At 26.7% G+C, this 17,354-nt stretch overlaps 1 protein-coding gene across 5 annotated transcripts in view; it reads right to left on the reverse strand.

Annotated features, from left to right (window-relative positions):
• LOC107443979 (cyclic AMP response element-binding protein A) overlaps nt 1-17,354 on the reverse strand; it is a 202,078-nt gene that overhangs the window by 2,581 nt on the left and 182,143 nt on the right. For 3 of the 5 annotated variants that reach the window (XM_043040057.2, XM_043040058.2, XM_043040055.2), the window contains exons 3-11: nt 6,921-7,253; nt 5,803-5,859; nt 4,643-4,899; nt 3,773-3,916; nt 2,928-2,986; nt 2,002-2,070; nt 525-624; nt 354-420; nt 229-276 (exon numbers count right to left, since the gene is read on the reverse strand). In XM_043040057.2, the coding sequence (XP_042895991.1) occupies nt 263-276; nt 354-420; nt 525-624; nt 2,002-2,070; nt 2,928-2,986; nt 3,773-3,916; nt 4,643-4,899; nt 5,803-5,859; nt 6,921-7,253 (1,100 nt within the window). In that variant the 3' untranslated portion in view covers nt 229-262. The remainder of the gene's footprint in view (nt 1-228; nt 277-353; nt 421-524; nt 625-2,001; nt 2,071-2,927; nt 2,987-3,772; nt 3,917-4,642; nt 4,900-5,802; nt 5,860-6,920; nt 7,254-17,354) is intronic. The other 2 variants (XM_071187608.1, XM_043040056.2) reach the window with 1 other exon arrangement.

A 17,354-nucleotide genomic window follows, 5' to 3' on the forward strand; every position in this document is an offset into this window, starting at 1 on the left:
TAAAACAGATGCAGATTAATAATAAAACACATTCCAAAAATTTATGACACTTTTTATAAAAAATTTAAATATATAATTTTATTTGATAAAATATTTTGACATTAGTTAAAATAAATTTTTCATAGTCAAGTTGTAAATATTTAAAAGTAAAGTTGTCCAAGACTATAAAACCGTGGTAGCTATTACTTATAAAAAGTAGATAGGAATGGTGGTATTTTACTAACTTACCGGAATGTATACAAACTCTATAGGTGCAATGTTGCTACCTTCGTTTGGCTGCAAAAAAAGAAAAAACATTTAGCTTCAATTATCTAAACAAAACGACAAAAATTAATTGGAATAAAAAAACTTACCATCTCCATTTTCTCTCACTTCAGAAGAAACTTCAGAATTAACTACACCATCATTATGCCTCACAGACTGAAAAAAAAAATTTTATTTAAAAAAAAACAAATCTAAAGCACTATAATAATTCATATATTCATAATTTTATATGAATGTAAAATAACAGCTTAAATATTTACAGATAAACTAGGAAGGGTCTGTGTGGCTGCATTACGACTTCTTTTGCTAGGCATATCACTTAAAATGGCTTGTAGATGTTGCAGTTGAGAAAGAAGGGATCTAAAATAAAATATGAACATATGTGTATCAAACGATGTACAAATATTTGTTACAAAATATTTAACAAAAACATGCTTTGGAATGCAAGCAGTTTATAAGTAATTACCAATAATATTTAGCTTGTTAATATAAATTTGGTTAGCATTAGAGTAATGACATTGTTTATCAGTATGTTCCACTTTTTTTATATTGATTATATGTTTAATAAAAATGAAATTTCCTGATACTCAATATCAGTAATCTTGAAAAATTTATGTGTTACATAAATAAGTCATCTTGAAACAAATCATTCAAACACAACAAATAACTATAGTTAACATTAAAATAATTATTATTCTCAAACAGAGATTAATAAATGTATTATAGATAAAAGCCTAATGTTAACAGAGTTTGGCTTTAAATATAGACATACACTACAGCCTTTAATCCATTACTTGGTTATGGTATTTCCCAACATTCATAACAAACTCTAACCATTAACTCACTATAGATAACTATAATTATGTGATATAAAATGCCCATTAAAACCTTTATATTTTTGTATAACTTGCATACTACAGTAGACAAAAAAATTTATAATTTGTATTACTGCCGGACAGGTTTAGCAATACCCAAGTGTTTTTCATGCTGTTTTATCGTAATGTTGAATAACTTGAAGGAAAGTTAGATAGATTGATGAGTCCAACAGCTAAAAACAGCTACATCAAATTAAATATAGAAAACATTACATAACTCAAGAAAATCAAATGGTGTCAAACTAAATGCGAGGGGAAAACAAAAGGAGAAAAGATCATAAAGACATCTTAGGGGTTGTAGATCCAATGTTTTTCTAAAAGAGATAAACCCCTGAGAGGGTTTAAAAGTTGAGAAACATGTCTAAAACCAGTAAAAAAGAAATCTTAGAAAACTTGGAATGCTTAGAGCAGGTTGATCATAAATAATGAGAATCCTTTGCTGCTTGAATTCTTCATATTAAATATTTCAGACACTCAATACAAACTAAAAAAAAAAATATTTCGGAATTAAAAATTTAAAAAAATTTTTTTATATATTTAATAGGAAAAATTAGTGGAGAATTATGAATCACTTTCTTTATATTTTGAAATAATTTAATAATAGCAATTATTTTACATTAAAGTTTTTTTTTCTATGGTGTTTAATTCTTTTGATTGATATGTTTTTTTAAAAAAAATGTTGCATTAGCAATCATACTTTCATAATATTTACTTGCTCTAGCATGTTTAGTTACCAAATTTTGTAGCATCCAGAGTAGTTTTCTAGTTATACAATGTCAAACCCATCGTACGGTTTTATGACCAGTTTGTAGACAGATAAAAAGTAAGACAAGTTGTGAAAATTTTAATAATTATAAGTTACCTATTGTTTCCCTCCAAAGAATCCAATTTCTTCTTGTACTCTGAATTCTCACAAGAAAGGATTTCCACTCTAAAGAAAATTAACTAGATTAAAATCTTAAAAATGTAACCTTGTAATTTATACAGGGTATAAAAGAACAATCATTGTAATAGATATTTTTCCTTATAATAGATATTGTTCTTTAAAAATTAAACAACTCTTAAACTATATTTTAGTTTATGGTATATTTACTGGAATTTAGAAAAAAATATAGACACTGGGAGAATATATCTTATAAAATAGAATTATGATTAAGTTTGTTGTTTTCATAATATGTTATTTTATTTGATAAATAATGATAATAAATTATTTGATAATGATTACAAAGCATAAGGGCACCTACTTTTCTAGTTCTAGTAGAATAAAAAATTTGTTGCTTTAGTGTTATTCTGAATCTGAACATTCTGATTATTTTTTAAGTTATAAGAAGAAATAATAAAAAGAAATTCACAATTTTTATGAAAAATTATGAAACAGTATATTATTTTTATTGTGCTCATAATTGATCATTGCATTTTGTGCACTTAAAAATCATTTATTAATTCAATATATAATATGTTGGACATCTGAATGCATCAAAATGAACACTTTTTGAAATTTTAGAATTTTTCTCATAAATTTGCATATTCTTTTTGTTAAAGTGAAAAATTTTTTTTTTTAATTTTAACAAATATTTTTTAAGTAATTTCGTTTCAAGTTTTTTTTTTCATTTATGATCTCAACTATTATAAAAATATCAATTGAAACATGAACTAAATATTCAAAATCATTATTACAAAACATATTTAAATAAATTTCTTTAGCTATGAGAGTAATTTGTGTACAAAATTATGAAGCTATTAAATTAAAATATTCATATTAGAATTATTTCTGTGTAATTTTCATACTTTTTTTCTAAAGCATCCATGTATTCCTTTTTCTTCCGTCTACTTTCTTGAGCAGATATCTAGAAAATAAAGGCAATATAATTAAAAGGATATAACAGAATTGGACTCATAAGTATGCATTGTAAAATCAAACCTAACGCATGCAAATATATTTGTTAAAATTGCCATCTAGAGTTAAGTGTATCATCTGAAATAGTTTATGATGGTTTATTTTTATAGTGCATTATATGTATTTTAAGTTTTGAAAAGTTTTAAGCGATTTACTCAGTTCTTATGCATCACACCTGATACAGAACTATTTTCTTTTAAAAAAAGTAATTTTAGGTTCCTTTACAGTATTGGTGACTAAGCTTTTTTTAATTGTTTTTGGGAACTGTATCTAACTCTACTCTTGGTTATAAAAAATTTTAAGAAAGTTATTTGGTATAATTAAAATAATTTGAAAATATTTAGCGAGGTTTTACAGCATGAGAAGCTAATTTGTGTGCACTATTTCTTCCTGTCTTTCAAGGGTACAAATTTAATTTTTATATTTCCCAAGATACGAATTTATTAGTAATTTTATGTTTAACTTAACCTGGCAAATTTTAGAATTTATTTAACTCTTGCCGTTAAATGTTTAGTAAAATCAGTTGAAAACTAAAGAAGTTACAAAGTTCACACATATGAAAAAACACTACTTTGAAAAAGTATATGGTGATCATAATGTATATATCTATAATATTATGATTCTTCAGTACCAAGTAACATATATTGATTCAACGTTTTATAAATTTGGTCGTTAAAATATATTTTTTAAAAAAAAAAGTTATGTTATATTTAATAAAAATAACGAAAATACACACTTTATTTTTAATCTTCCTTCTTATTTTCTTTAAGGACCTTTCTTCGGCTTTAGTGAGAGGTAATTTTTGTGGAATGTGATAGCCTTCAGCCAATAAGGTTCTTTTCTCTTCATCTGTCAGATGTAAAACTCCAGTGGCACCTTTCTATTAAAATAAGCAATAAAATATTTCATTAGAATACTGCAAATATGTTTATCAAATATATAAATTAAAACTTATGCTTATATTTATTATCTGCATAAAAATAAAGTTAACAACTGGGAAAAGAAGTTTGCAGTCCCGTTTAAAACAGAGCATGATGTTCAATTAAAAAAAAATGCTCACATCAGCTTTTTTGTTGATGAAATAAGGAGTAGAAGAATTTAGAAAACAGATTAACTCTACCTACAGAAGCTATTGTAAACTAGAAATCAGGTTAGATCCTAAAGAAGTAAAATTTTTTTAGTTCAATAAATCTAGAATCATTGAGTAATATGTTCAGTAATTAAGTTCCAGCATAAATTTACAGTTCATAAAATTTCAAAATTTGAATTATTTTTAAAATCAAACTTCGATACAGTAATAAAACGTGTACCATATTTATAAATGAGAATGTGAAATAAATAAAATATTTCGCATTAATGAAAACTAGCTTAGTTTTGGAATTCTTCTGAAGTATTAAGTTAAAATAAAATATTTATCACGAAAAATTAAGTACTAAATATCCAAAAGATAAGTTTTCAGACAGAATTTTTCAGTTTTCTTGACATTAAATATTATTGAAAAATTGCAATTTGGCATATATGTTAAATATTTTGAGAATAAAGATAAAATAAGTTTCATTATTATAAAACATATGGTAGTCAAAGTCTAAAATGGCTCGATTCTTACCGGTTGACTACTGATAAGAGCTGTTTGGCTATTACTAGAATGCTTTGATGTGACAGGCATTACAACCTTTGCATGTGACTTTCGTCCTCCAGTGTGTCCCGAAGACTGAGTGGATGAAGATGAAGATGATGAAGTGGAAAGTAAACCTAATGATGAAGATGAGTGTGAGGAGGAACTGCCATGGACTGGAGAAAGACTTCCCTCAGAATCACTACCATTGCAAGAAGGAGGAGTCGGAGGAAGTGAAAATCCACTAGCTAAAATTATTTACACAACATTTAATATTTTCTAGATGTACGTGGAAAGCACATGAAATATGAATATTTAAATCATTTTTTTAATATTATTTTCAAGGACTTCTTAATAGTGAGAAAATTTCATACAAATATAATTAAAGTAAAAATAAAATTATTGTAGCTAATATATGTTACTAAAGAGAAAATTATAAAGCATCAGTTAGGGGTCCAGAATAACACTATTTATGGTTCAATTAATTGCACTATATATAAAATAACTAGATCTCTACAGTAGATTTTGTAAACATAAAGCTTCCTTAGATATGAATTATTTAAGTGACGAAGGAAAAGTATATTTCATTAATGGAGCTTATAATATATAAGTTTGAACATGATTCCTTTGTACTTTATGAACTTTTTTTCTAAAATTAAAATGACAATTTAACACAGCCACTCTCTATATAGCCACTTTGTATAGAGGTATTTAAGTAGTTTTGGAGGCTGAAATAGTGTTCCAATTCTTCTGAAACTGATTAGATTTTTCTTCTAAATTCTTATTTTAATACTCTCCAGTCAATGCTTAGCTAACTATTTTATTCATCTAAGCTCATACATTAATATCCGAAATAAAAGTTCCAACGAGATTTCTTCTCCACTTTAAATCTTGGAAGAATATAACCCAAAAGACTTCTTTAATATTCTCAGAGCCAGAAAAATTTATTTACATTTTTTAACTAGAAAACATTTTTGAACTATCTACCAGTTAAGACTAAGTTTTGCCAAATGAACTCTTTAATTCAATATTTTTTATAAACCTATAAATTTGCATACTATATATGTATATTTTTACTTGGTTAATAGTTTGGGAATCAAGCCTGAAAGCAAAATATAGCTTTTAAGTTTATGTGTTTAAAACCTTGTTACCTTCAATATTGCTAAAATCCCTCGTTCTTGCACTAGTCTTCAATTTTCTACCAGCTCCTAAAAAATTAAGGGGAATCCTAACAAATTTTCGAAATTTTAATTATGTTTTTGACAAACTAATATTTTAAATGTGGTTTTTTAAAAAAAAATGGATTAGTTCTACTTGTCTTTTCAAACTGTTTTCAATAAAATTTCTGCATTGAATTAAACACTGAGCTTTTTTTATTTTTTTTGTTGTAAATTTTTAATAGACATACCTTTAATTGAGCACTAACTTTTCTTCCAACAATATTTTTCTCTGATACCCAGTTGCACTGAAGAGTGAAGTCATCAATTATAAAAGAAAATAGGAATGCACTCAAGGGATAGAAGACTGCGGAAATTATTATCGGGACTGTTCTAATACAGCCGGGAAATTTTAAGAATCAGTAAGTGCTTGAAAATTCTTTTGCATGTTTATGAAAATTAATATTTTAAGAATCAAAAAGTAAATTATTGTTTAAAAAAGGCTCTCTCACGTAGTTTACAAAATATAAAATTACACGTTTTTGATTTAGAATAGAAGCTCTCGAAGAACTTTGATTCAAGGCCCATGAAATTTGTGTCCAGCCTTGAAGTAAAAATAAATTATGAGGCATTCCAAAAGTTCAGTTTTTTAATTGTTTGATTTCCATTTGTTCTGTTGCATTTGAATGACCTAGTTTCTGTTAGATTATTGCAAATTTGAACTGCAAAGAATTTTAAATACATATAAAACTTATACTAAAACAAATGCAAGGTGGAGAAGAAAATGTTAAAAAATTATTTCTATATGCAGTGCTTATTGCCTCTTTAGATTTGCATTCTCAAAAAATGCAAGGATATTCTTGTTTAATTATTATTGCTTATAGATACTCAGGAATAAAAATTCATAAATACAAATTAGATTTATTGGAAATCAACATTGATATTCAAACAATGCAAATTTCCTGTAATGCATTTCGTCCATGGCGGTTGTTTGTCGATATCAATGTCCAGAATAAGTTAAATTAAAACCTATACTGCCAGCAGCAAAGGGACTTTATTGGTAAGGTAGTCAATTAGTCAAAATATTTTAAAAGATAAGTGTATGTACATACTTGAGACTGCAGGTTCCACTTTGATGTTGACTTTGGGATAAAGCATTTGGTTGTCTCTGGAAGTTGAAGATTGAAGAGAAGATGGCCTTGCAGCAAGAACTATGGTAGGCTGCTTGAGGAGGGATTGAGGATGCAAAGCAGATGATGCTGAAGACAAAGGTGGTGACGGAGCATTGAGGAGGGAGGATATTGTGGACAGATTGTGGGAACGAGAAGATGTTTCTGCTGGTGGAGGAGATGCCGGCTCTTGTTTGATGATTATGTCTTCAACAAAGTCTGTTTGACCACTGCTTGACGATATAGATACAGCAGGAAAGCATTCTGATTCCATATCTATACAAATAAAAATGAGCTTCAGCATTTATAACAAAATAAAAAAAATTATACTTTAGTGCAGAAATTTTAACAAATACTAAATTAACCAATTTCATAAGATTATAGACTAATTTTTAATTATATTTTTGGTACTTACGAAACATAAATATATCGTTTAGTAAAGGCACACAAGCCTTCTCATTAAGTAAGTATGACAAAAACTACAAGTTGTTTAATTTGTAGTTTTTGTTGTACCTACTTGATATATAATAGAAAGTAAATATTTAAAAATTAAAAAAAAACTTTTTATTTGCATAAAGCACATTTATAAATGAAGCTTTATACAAATGGAAACTAACGAAATAACAAATCAAAAAACCATGAAAGTTATTTTAAAATATTATGATGGGTTTATTATTTTATAAACATCAAATTACTATCCCATTAAAAAAAAAAAAACTAATGCTGCCATCTATTGCTAAAATAATACTTCAAACATTGACCCTTAAAAGTTTAGAGCTGTTATAATGTTCTTTAATTTCAAATAAAAATTCAAAATAAATAAAATGAATAAATATCCATAAATATAAAATAATAATATACATATAAAAATAAATACTGAGGTATGATAAAATGCACAGCATTAATATTTTTTGCTTCATAGTAAGTATAGTTTGATTTAAGTTAATTAAAACGAAAGTGTGAAAATTGACGAAAATTAAAAATTTAATATTTTTACTTGATTATAATTAAAATTACGATTTCAAAAATCTATAATTTTAAAACTACTCATTAGAGAGACCTGTTATTTTAGCAGAACAATCGTGAGGCAATGCAATTTTGTATGGCAAAGGAAAAAAATAGTTCCTGTCTGGGTAAAGACCAAAAATGGATTCGTTACACACAGGAATGTTGTTAGCCAAAAGGAAACGATATAATTTTGGGGTTCACTAAAAAAAATTATCAGTGATAAGACAAGAATGCGTATTTACAGCGAAAATAGTGATAATGCCAAAAAGAAGAAAAAAGAGCTTCATCGAACAAACATCTTACTGCCCTCGGCTTCGTTTCGCTAAAAATTGGAAGTGCAAAACGGCACGTTCCACAACGGATAAGAGGGTCTCTGTACTGATGCAATGGATGTGGTGTGTGATGCTTGCCTTCAAGTCGGCTTGATCCGTCAGCTGTAAATAACATTCTTAAGGTCCCTTAAAGCCAGAAATCACACGGGCTTAAGTGGGGGGAACGTGGCGGCTACGTTGTTGGAAAATTGCGTCTTATGATCCTATCATCTCCAAAGTGATCACTCAGCAGCTGCTTCAGGGGAGTGGCAATATGCGGAGGAGCGCCATATTGCATGAATATTCTCCCATCCACACACTGACACTGAAGTGCCAGAAGGACATGGCTATGCAAAGGTGCTTCATACCGTTTGCTAGTAACAGGATCGGTAGGTGTGATCTCTTCGAAGAAAAACGGACCAACGACAAACTCTGCCGTTATTTCGCACCACATAGTTACCTAATCAGAGTGAAGAGGTAATGGCTGGAACGGATTCTCTGACACCTATATCCAGCAATTTTGCGTATTTACAGAACCTTGCAAATGGAAGTGGTCTTCGCTAGACCACAGAATGTTCCATAGAAATTCGTTGTCAACTTCCATCCGAGTAAGCAATCGTAGTGCAAAAGATTCATGTGCATCCAGGTCAGCAGGTAGCAACTGCTGCACATGAGTTATCTTGTACAGGTAACAGCTCAAGATGTTCCGTGGGACTTCTACTTTACGCACTGTGCTGATTGGTATATCCAGCATTCTGCCAATTCCTCGTGAATTACATACAATAAATCAAATATGTTTTAATTTAAATATGTATTAATTTAAATATGTATTAATTTAAATATGTATTAATTTAAATATGCATTAATATAAACATGCATTAATATAAACATGTATAATATGAATATGCAATATTTGTTGTTTATTTACTCATTTTTAAGTTATTTATAACAAAGGCAAATTAATTATATTAATAAATTTGAACACATAATTCTAATAAGAATAATTCTAAAGGAAAATTTTTTTTAATAATATTTAGAGGCGCAGAGATGAGGGGTCCTAAGCAAAGGTCTCTCAGGCCTTCTGAATAATCTGGCACTGAGTGTTATACTTTTGCATAAATTGTTCTTTTATTTTTCCCTTAAAGTAGATTTTGTCATACACAAGATTCCTTAAAAATTTATTTCATTTTTATAAATACATTAAACTGTAATAATTTTGCCATTTGTCATCAGTCCTTTGCGAAGAAACCTGTATAAAAAAATTAAATTCTTCTTTTATCTTAGTCTACAGTTCAAAACATGTGTGCTAAAATCATAAACACTCATGAAAAATTGTACACAATTATTTTAAAAACAACTATCGTGTTTAAGGTGGTGTAAAAAGTGAAAAAAAAAATCTGATTTTGAGATAAAAACACTTAAAGATTTTAAATCCCTAGTCTATCCAGTGTTATCACCTTGCACAAAAACTGCTTTGACTTTGCAAATAAATGAAGTAAAAACAAAAGTAAAATATTTTTTAAAAACTTAAACTACAGAAATTTTAAAATTTATAAAAAACTCAATTTCAAAAATTTTGTCCGAAATCATGTTTTTGCTTTAGTCAGATACCTTAAATTTTAAATTCAATTTTGGATTAACTACATGTTTAACTCATAGCATATAATTTCAAAATTTTTTTATTCTTCCTTAAAATTTTGTTTTTATTACCTTACACAGGACGTCTGTAAAAACTACTGATTAAAAAAGCATATTTTTAGCAGATTTTAAATTAAAAAAATTTCGATATGATTTTGTGCTTTAGTTGAGAGGGAAGGATGTAAAAATTCTTTTTCGTTAAAAATGTTTTACGGTCCAAAATTTTTCGCAGTATATTAAGATTATTTTTCATATAAAACCATCAAACTTTCAACCCCCTAATTTTAGCTACATAATTAAATACTGTTTAGCTTTAATATGTTGAGACTAAGTTGTAAAGTGACTTCCTAATTACTTTCCAAAACGTGCTTTAAACATCTCAAAACTAATTGTCATTGATCTGTTTTCAAAATATTTTAGTTGCAGTGTAAGTCAATTAAAGTTAGCTTTTAGAATTTATTTTTAAAGTTTCTCAGAATATTGATATTCTTCAGTCACGTTTCCATCAGTTTAATTGGTTTAGCGTTCCTTTTGAAGTGTAGGCTTTAGGCTGCAGTTTCTAAGAACTTTGAAACCGATTTCCATTATAATATTCCCGTAATTATTTTTAGACTAGATTTAAAATTCATTCTTTTCTTTTGTTTCTTAAGTATCATTAAGCAGCATTCTTTTATTTCTTACACGTAGGTAAAAGGTGTGTAGTTTAATAGCAACATTTTAAATAATGTCATTCAAGTATTCTAATTAGTACATTTATATATCAAATAAAAGAAGAGAAATGCAAATTAAGATTTTATTATTTAGTGAGTCATGCTTCTGGATACTTCAGAAAGACGTTTAAACGAAATGTTAGCAAATAATTAAAGAATAAACATATACTCCTTAACTAGCACGCTATTTTCCTCTAAATCATAAAAATATAGTAAAAAATTTAGCTTTATTTTTTGCTTAAAAAACTTAAATACATTTCTAGAACTCATTATTTATGAAGCTAATATTTTCCTCACATATGTATTATTTCAGTATGTATGTTAATAGTTTCAGAATGCAAATTACATATGAAGGGCTCGCACTATAATGATAAGCCCTATTTTCAATTTATCGTTTTTTTTGTTGAAAGAAATGAAAACTATGCAATGGGATCATAGTCACGTCATACTTACAATCCAGAGGTGAATGTAGTATGTTATGTATATAGTAAATGTTATCAAGTACTTGTATTCACATTTCGTTGCTATTTTTATACTTAATATTGCTCTGTTGAACTATCAGTGAAAGTTACAATGAGAAAAATGACATTACAGGACAAAGATAAATAAAGGTTTTTTTAAAAATTACTTTCGCTAAAAATGTTTGTTTCCACAATTATCTGAATGATGCAAAATAAAATAAAGCATTCTAATCCGCTAATTAAATGATGAGTGATTCATATATTTTTATTATTACGACGTTTGAGGGAAAAACAATTATTAGCCACTAACAATTATCGAATTCGAAACAAAGACTTTTTTCTATAAATGAGTTTATTAATACTTGTTCAGCATATGTTTCATATAGATGATTTCTTCAACATATAAGATACCGAAATTAGTTAATTTTATAAAATGTAATTTATATTCAATTAGAATTTTATTTGGTATAATGATCTTCAATGTCAACGATATGTTATTTACTTATATTGGAAGAAATAGATCGATGGGTACCAGCTTGGATGGAAAGTAAAGGCGGCCTATACGCAGTGCTGGCCATAATGTCACAATCAAGTCGTTGGTCACGAAATAGTGGAGACTTAACCTCCATGACTCCCTGGCCCATAACAGACTGTTGTGGGAATACTTTACTCCATAAATATTTAATAAACATTGAGTAAATTAGATTCTTCATTTTTAAATTTTACATTTTTTTGAAGTATTAATTTCCTTTCTATTTTCATTAAAATAAAGTCGGTTAAATTATTTATACTCTTTATTTTATTTTATTATTTATTTTTTTAAAATTACTACTAGGTAATTTGGAGAAAAAAAATTCCTAATGCGACAACAATTCGTGCTATTTATGATGTTTTTTCCGAGAGAAAAAATAATTAAAGTGCAACAACTGTTAATAATGATTTAGGAAATATTAACGAAGATACTAATACATGAAAAATCACTTTTAGATAGTATTGATTAGCATTTATTTAATATAAATTAATGAATTCTTTAGTGTACGACTTCGTTATTGCTGAATGCTGGTGTGGTTATCACGTGATACTCCATGGAAGCGATATTTAGTGATAAATTGACCCTATAAAATTTTTCTGTGTAATGTGATGTTAATCAAGTGAAAATTTCTAAAAATTATAAAGTACCTATTCGGAGACAATATTAACAACTTGATGTAGAAATATCACCTTGATAATAATATTATATATATATATATATATATATATAGCTTATCACTCGATTGCTTAAGTTTTTTAATATTATTCTATTTTATAGACATTTTTCCAGTTTTTGTTAAATACAATGAAAATGCAATTCACCCTTTATCAATTACTAATATTTGTAAAAACATTTAACAATAAACATTTAGGTAAAAAAAATGAGTATATTAAACCAAATTAAAAAATCATGCGTAAGAAAAAAAATTAAGAAGCAAATTTAAGAAAATTTTGATTGAACAATATCATTTAGTAAAGTTTTTCACGCAATTAATTAGTAAGAATATTATTTGCTGTTATTTTGAAGTATAATGTTTTTTTTCTTTAAATAAAATTTATCACAGACATTTTCTCTTTCTTAATAACTTAATAAAAAAAAATTCAAATTTAAAATTTAAAAATTATTAACAAATTGAACTAAAAATTACCAAATAATTTCTAACAGTTAATGAACAGGCTATATAAATTTACGTTTTTGTCGTTTTGATTGCAATATGTTTTTGCCCGAAATTTTATATATATCTTCCTTCTCTCTATATATAAATGCTTGTATTTTTATGAATTCATTACTATCAAGGATTCTAAAACTTCTATTAAACAGTACACCCTACACATAACAGTTTTTAAACAAATATGATTTGCATAAATAAAAATAAATGTTAAAATGACTAAAATGTTAAAATGATGAAGATGAAGTTTAAGGCGTATTAATTGAATGACTTTTGAAGAAATGGGAAGAAATTTTAAAAACTTACCATATGTTTTAAAAATTCTCTCGATATTAATGGCGGCGAATTTAAAAGAATCTTAACTCACTTAATTTTCAACAATTATGCAAATTAGTGGAGGACGGACGACTAAATAATAACGTTGTAATTAGAATTTAAAATTTTACAGGAACGTAAATGATTCAGCTAATTTTATTAATATCGATTTGATTCTCAAAAAATTAATCTTGATAAAATGTTTCTTTATACTGACAAAGCTAAATTTTTTTTATATTTATTTTGAATAGATTTACAGTATACCTTCACAATAAATTTATAAATGATGATACGAAAGAAAGAGTACCTTAAAGTTAGAATAAATGTTAATTTTAATGCAATATAGGATTGATTCCAATGGCTTAAAAAATATGTAACACTTTTTGCTTAAATTAGACACTTTTTTTTAAAATAAATATTTGTAACTTTTTATCCGTTTATTTTTAATATCCAGAAATTTTCCTTAATTTTTTTAATTAAGTTGTATATTAAAAAAATTTAATGAAAAAAAAGTTTAAAAAAAAGTTATGATAGGTTTACAATTAATGTGCATTTTAAACTTATTACTAGTTTATCTTCGATTTAAAAAAACAATTATGTTATTTAATAAGACGGCCTTCTACGAATTATTATATAATTAAAGTTTTGTCAAAAACAGAATTCTCAAGCAAGTTAAATAATATTCCTTAAATTATCATTTTTCAAATTATAATAATAATAATAAATAATATAATAATAAAAAGAATGATGTAATAATAAAAAATAGTATTATAAAGAAGAACATAATAATAAAAAATTATATAATAAAAAATAATATAATAGTAAAAAATAATATAATAAAAAAAATTATATAATAATAAAAAAAAAATAATATAATAAACTTTTAACTATAATTTAGCTCTCCTGTTTACAGCCATTTTAGAGCAGTTAAATAATTCCACTAATAACTAAATAAAACTATCATTCGTTACAATGACAATAACAAAAAAATAATTTTTAATCAATCCTTAAAAATATCTGCATCAACTCCAATTAAAACTGTTTCTCAGGTAGTTTAATTCTTTACAAAATTCATTTCCGCTGAGCAAAAGAGAATCGAAACCTGTCTCAACTAGTGACCAATTAAAAGAAAAATAGATTCAATGGCCCATTCAACTAACTCATGCTGAGCTATTCCCCGCCTTACTTTATTACGCGAAGTGTGCGTACGTATTTATTGTACGCCAAGTACACGCATTCTAGGGGAGTCGTCACACCACATTCTTCACGGAGTCGTTCAACTTGTTGAGGATGGATTTTCAATCATTTCGTCCTTCTCAGGGAAAAATGTCTTTTTTTCCTGAATCTACATATCAACGGCCTCATAATGGACAAAATCGAAAACATTTGTTAATTCCATCACTCATAATAGAATACTTATTTAAGATGAAAGATATTCTTCGCAATTCCATTTTTAGAGCATTATTTATTTATTTATTTAATATCATTAACGTTACTTAAAATGGCATCCAATGAATGTGTTAACACAATTATGAGTTTAAAAAAATCTGCAGACCGTTGCTCTACTTAAATTAATTGCAATTGGATGGACTTGAACTACTTTGCGTGTCATTCGCATTAAAATAGCTAAATGTGTTATTTGAAATAAAAATAAATACTTTTAAATTTGCATTTGTGAAGTAGTTATTTGTTTCCATTTATGCCCTATTTCTTACAACTATAATGATATACTTTGGTTATCAGGACAGGAACCTATCAAAGGATTGCGATTAGGCAAATAATTGTATTTTAACGGCTCTTTACACAAATTCTACGAAGATTTTCTTCTTTTCTTAAAATTTTGCACAATTTATAAATTGTTAGTAAATGATTTACTTCTCAAATAGACGATATTTTTTTTAAACAATACATTTAAAAATTGAAAATAAGAAATAATTTTGAATTGATGCGTAATTCTGAAATTATTCCACATTAATTTTGAACGCTTCATAAATAATTTTCAGTGAATGATTTGCTACTCAAAAAAAGTCCGATTTTTCTTCCTTCCATTTCAAAGAATAAAAGTTTAAAACTGAAAATAGGAGATTATTCAAAATTTATATATAATTCCGAAATTATTTTAAATAATATATATTTATTCTGAATTTCAATAAATAAAATACACATGTTTGGAAAAGTATAGAATCTTATCGCTTATAAAATTGCTGGATATTTTTCTCTATAAAGTATTATCTTTTGATGATTTCATAATTTTTTTTTAATTAAAGAATATTAAGGAAATATTTAATGCCAATAATGGCATAACAAGAGTGTTATAGATACCAATAAAAATTGAGTGCGAAAGGAGAGAAATCTATTAATCTTTCAAGTAGTAACTAATTATACGACCCGATATCTAATGATAGTCCGGGCTGCAATTCATAATTTAAATTTGATTAAGTTTAGTTTCTAAGCAACAGTTCAGATATTTTTTTACTGATATGGCAACATTTCCTTTTTGTTAACTACTTTTCCCGAAATGGTTTTTACGCTGATCTGTTTATAAACTTCTTTTTTTAAATATATTGATGTTCAGAAGTCGGTTTGTAACGTAAGCACAAGTTCTTAAAAATAACTATTGTGTCAGTATTATTCACGAAAAAAACAAAGGGGAAGCTTCTACATAAAAAAATAAGAAAAATTATTTATTTTATTATTTTTAAAAAAAGCGAATCAGAAAAAAAAAATACAAAGTGAAATGATATAGAGATTGCAACAATTAGTTTTGTGATTAGATATTCGTAATCACAAATATTTTCATAAAAGACAAAAATTCAGCACTTAAACTTTTGGCGTTCAAGTCACATTTATCTTAATTTGATAAGTTTATATTAGTTCACTTGAGAATTGTTGCATTAACTTCATTATAAAGTAAATGAGTAATTTTAAGTAGCAAAACAAAAAAATAATTTAAAAGTCCCCAGAACTTAATTTCTTCAGTATTCTAAAAACAATTAAAATTAATATTTAACGTAACAAATTTAGATTAAATTGCATTTAATTAAAATCTTTATTTTATTTATTGTGAGTGTAAATACTTAATTCCATTGTCATGAGGTCTGAAAGCTGGGAAAACTGTTTATTAAAGTCTTATAAATAAATGTTTGTTAAATAATATAAAAAAAATTCACTGTCATATATATGTTAGAGCGTAGCTATTTATTTTGATTGTAATCTTCAGTGTACAAAATATAAGCTGTAAATTGACTCAGTGTCTGATTTCCTAGATTTCTGTTTATCTATTTATTTGCGTGCACGTTAAAGGTCGTTCCCATCTTCGTGAAGGGTTGCCTCCAAAGAATATTTCGTTGTAAATTCACCGCCAAAACAATTGCATTAAGTAGGTCAGCAACAGAATGAAAATTCAACTCTGTCTGTTCACATATTTCGAATTTTTGTCAAGATTTTTAGATTATTCAAAAAACAAGATTAATCCTAATTGTTATTCGCATACGTATTGCGTGTTGTTGTGTACAAAGTAATAAAGTAAATCCGGTAACTTGGCATTTTAAAGTTTGATTATTGTCACCTGGATAAGTTTCAAATGAGATAATTATCTTACTATTGTTTTCTTCTCAAACTTGCCAAAAATCATATTTTAAAACGCAGGTAAATTTGTTCCTGTTTACAGCAATAAAGATAACTGATGTTATTAGATAAGAATGAGAAAGTATATATAACATTATATTTATAACCCATTAGCTGTAATCTTAAAATATTAAACGTACAAATGTATCGAAAATATCTTTATCGCGATTTAAAAAACCAGGGGTTGTAGACAAAATTCACCAGGCGCTCCATTAATAGTAATCTTAACTCAAGTTTACATCCTGTTTCGAAAAAACACTCTTTTGAATTACGATAGTTAGTTATAATTTTTTGAACTCCTCGGGTATTAAAATTTGGGAGAAAAGGAAGATAAAAATCAATCAAAAATCAATGAAATAGCATCACAGCTTAAGACGTAATTGATTAATTAAAACCATGTTCATACACAGAGGACTCTGAGTACATTAAAAAAAGCGACATTTAATTAAGAGAAAAGCTACGGTTATAAAGAAAATTGAAATGCGACAAACTATCAATATTTCAAAATATGGCAGGGAAAAAGCTCTATCTCTAACATTTTTGGAAAAACACATTAAGATTGTAGGCTATTTTTTTTAACTATCAATTCCGGTCCTGTAATTTTTGT

The sequence above is a fragment of the Parasteatoda tepidariorum genome, chromosome X1, assembly GCF_043381705.1.
Source record: "Parasteatoda tepidariorum isolate YZ-2023 chromosome X1, CAS_Ptep_4.0, whole genome shotgun sequence".
Classification (NCBI taxonomy): domain Eukaryota; kingdom Metazoa; phylum Arthropoda; class Arachnida; order Araneae; family Theridiidae; genus Parasteatoda; species Parasteatoda tepidariorum.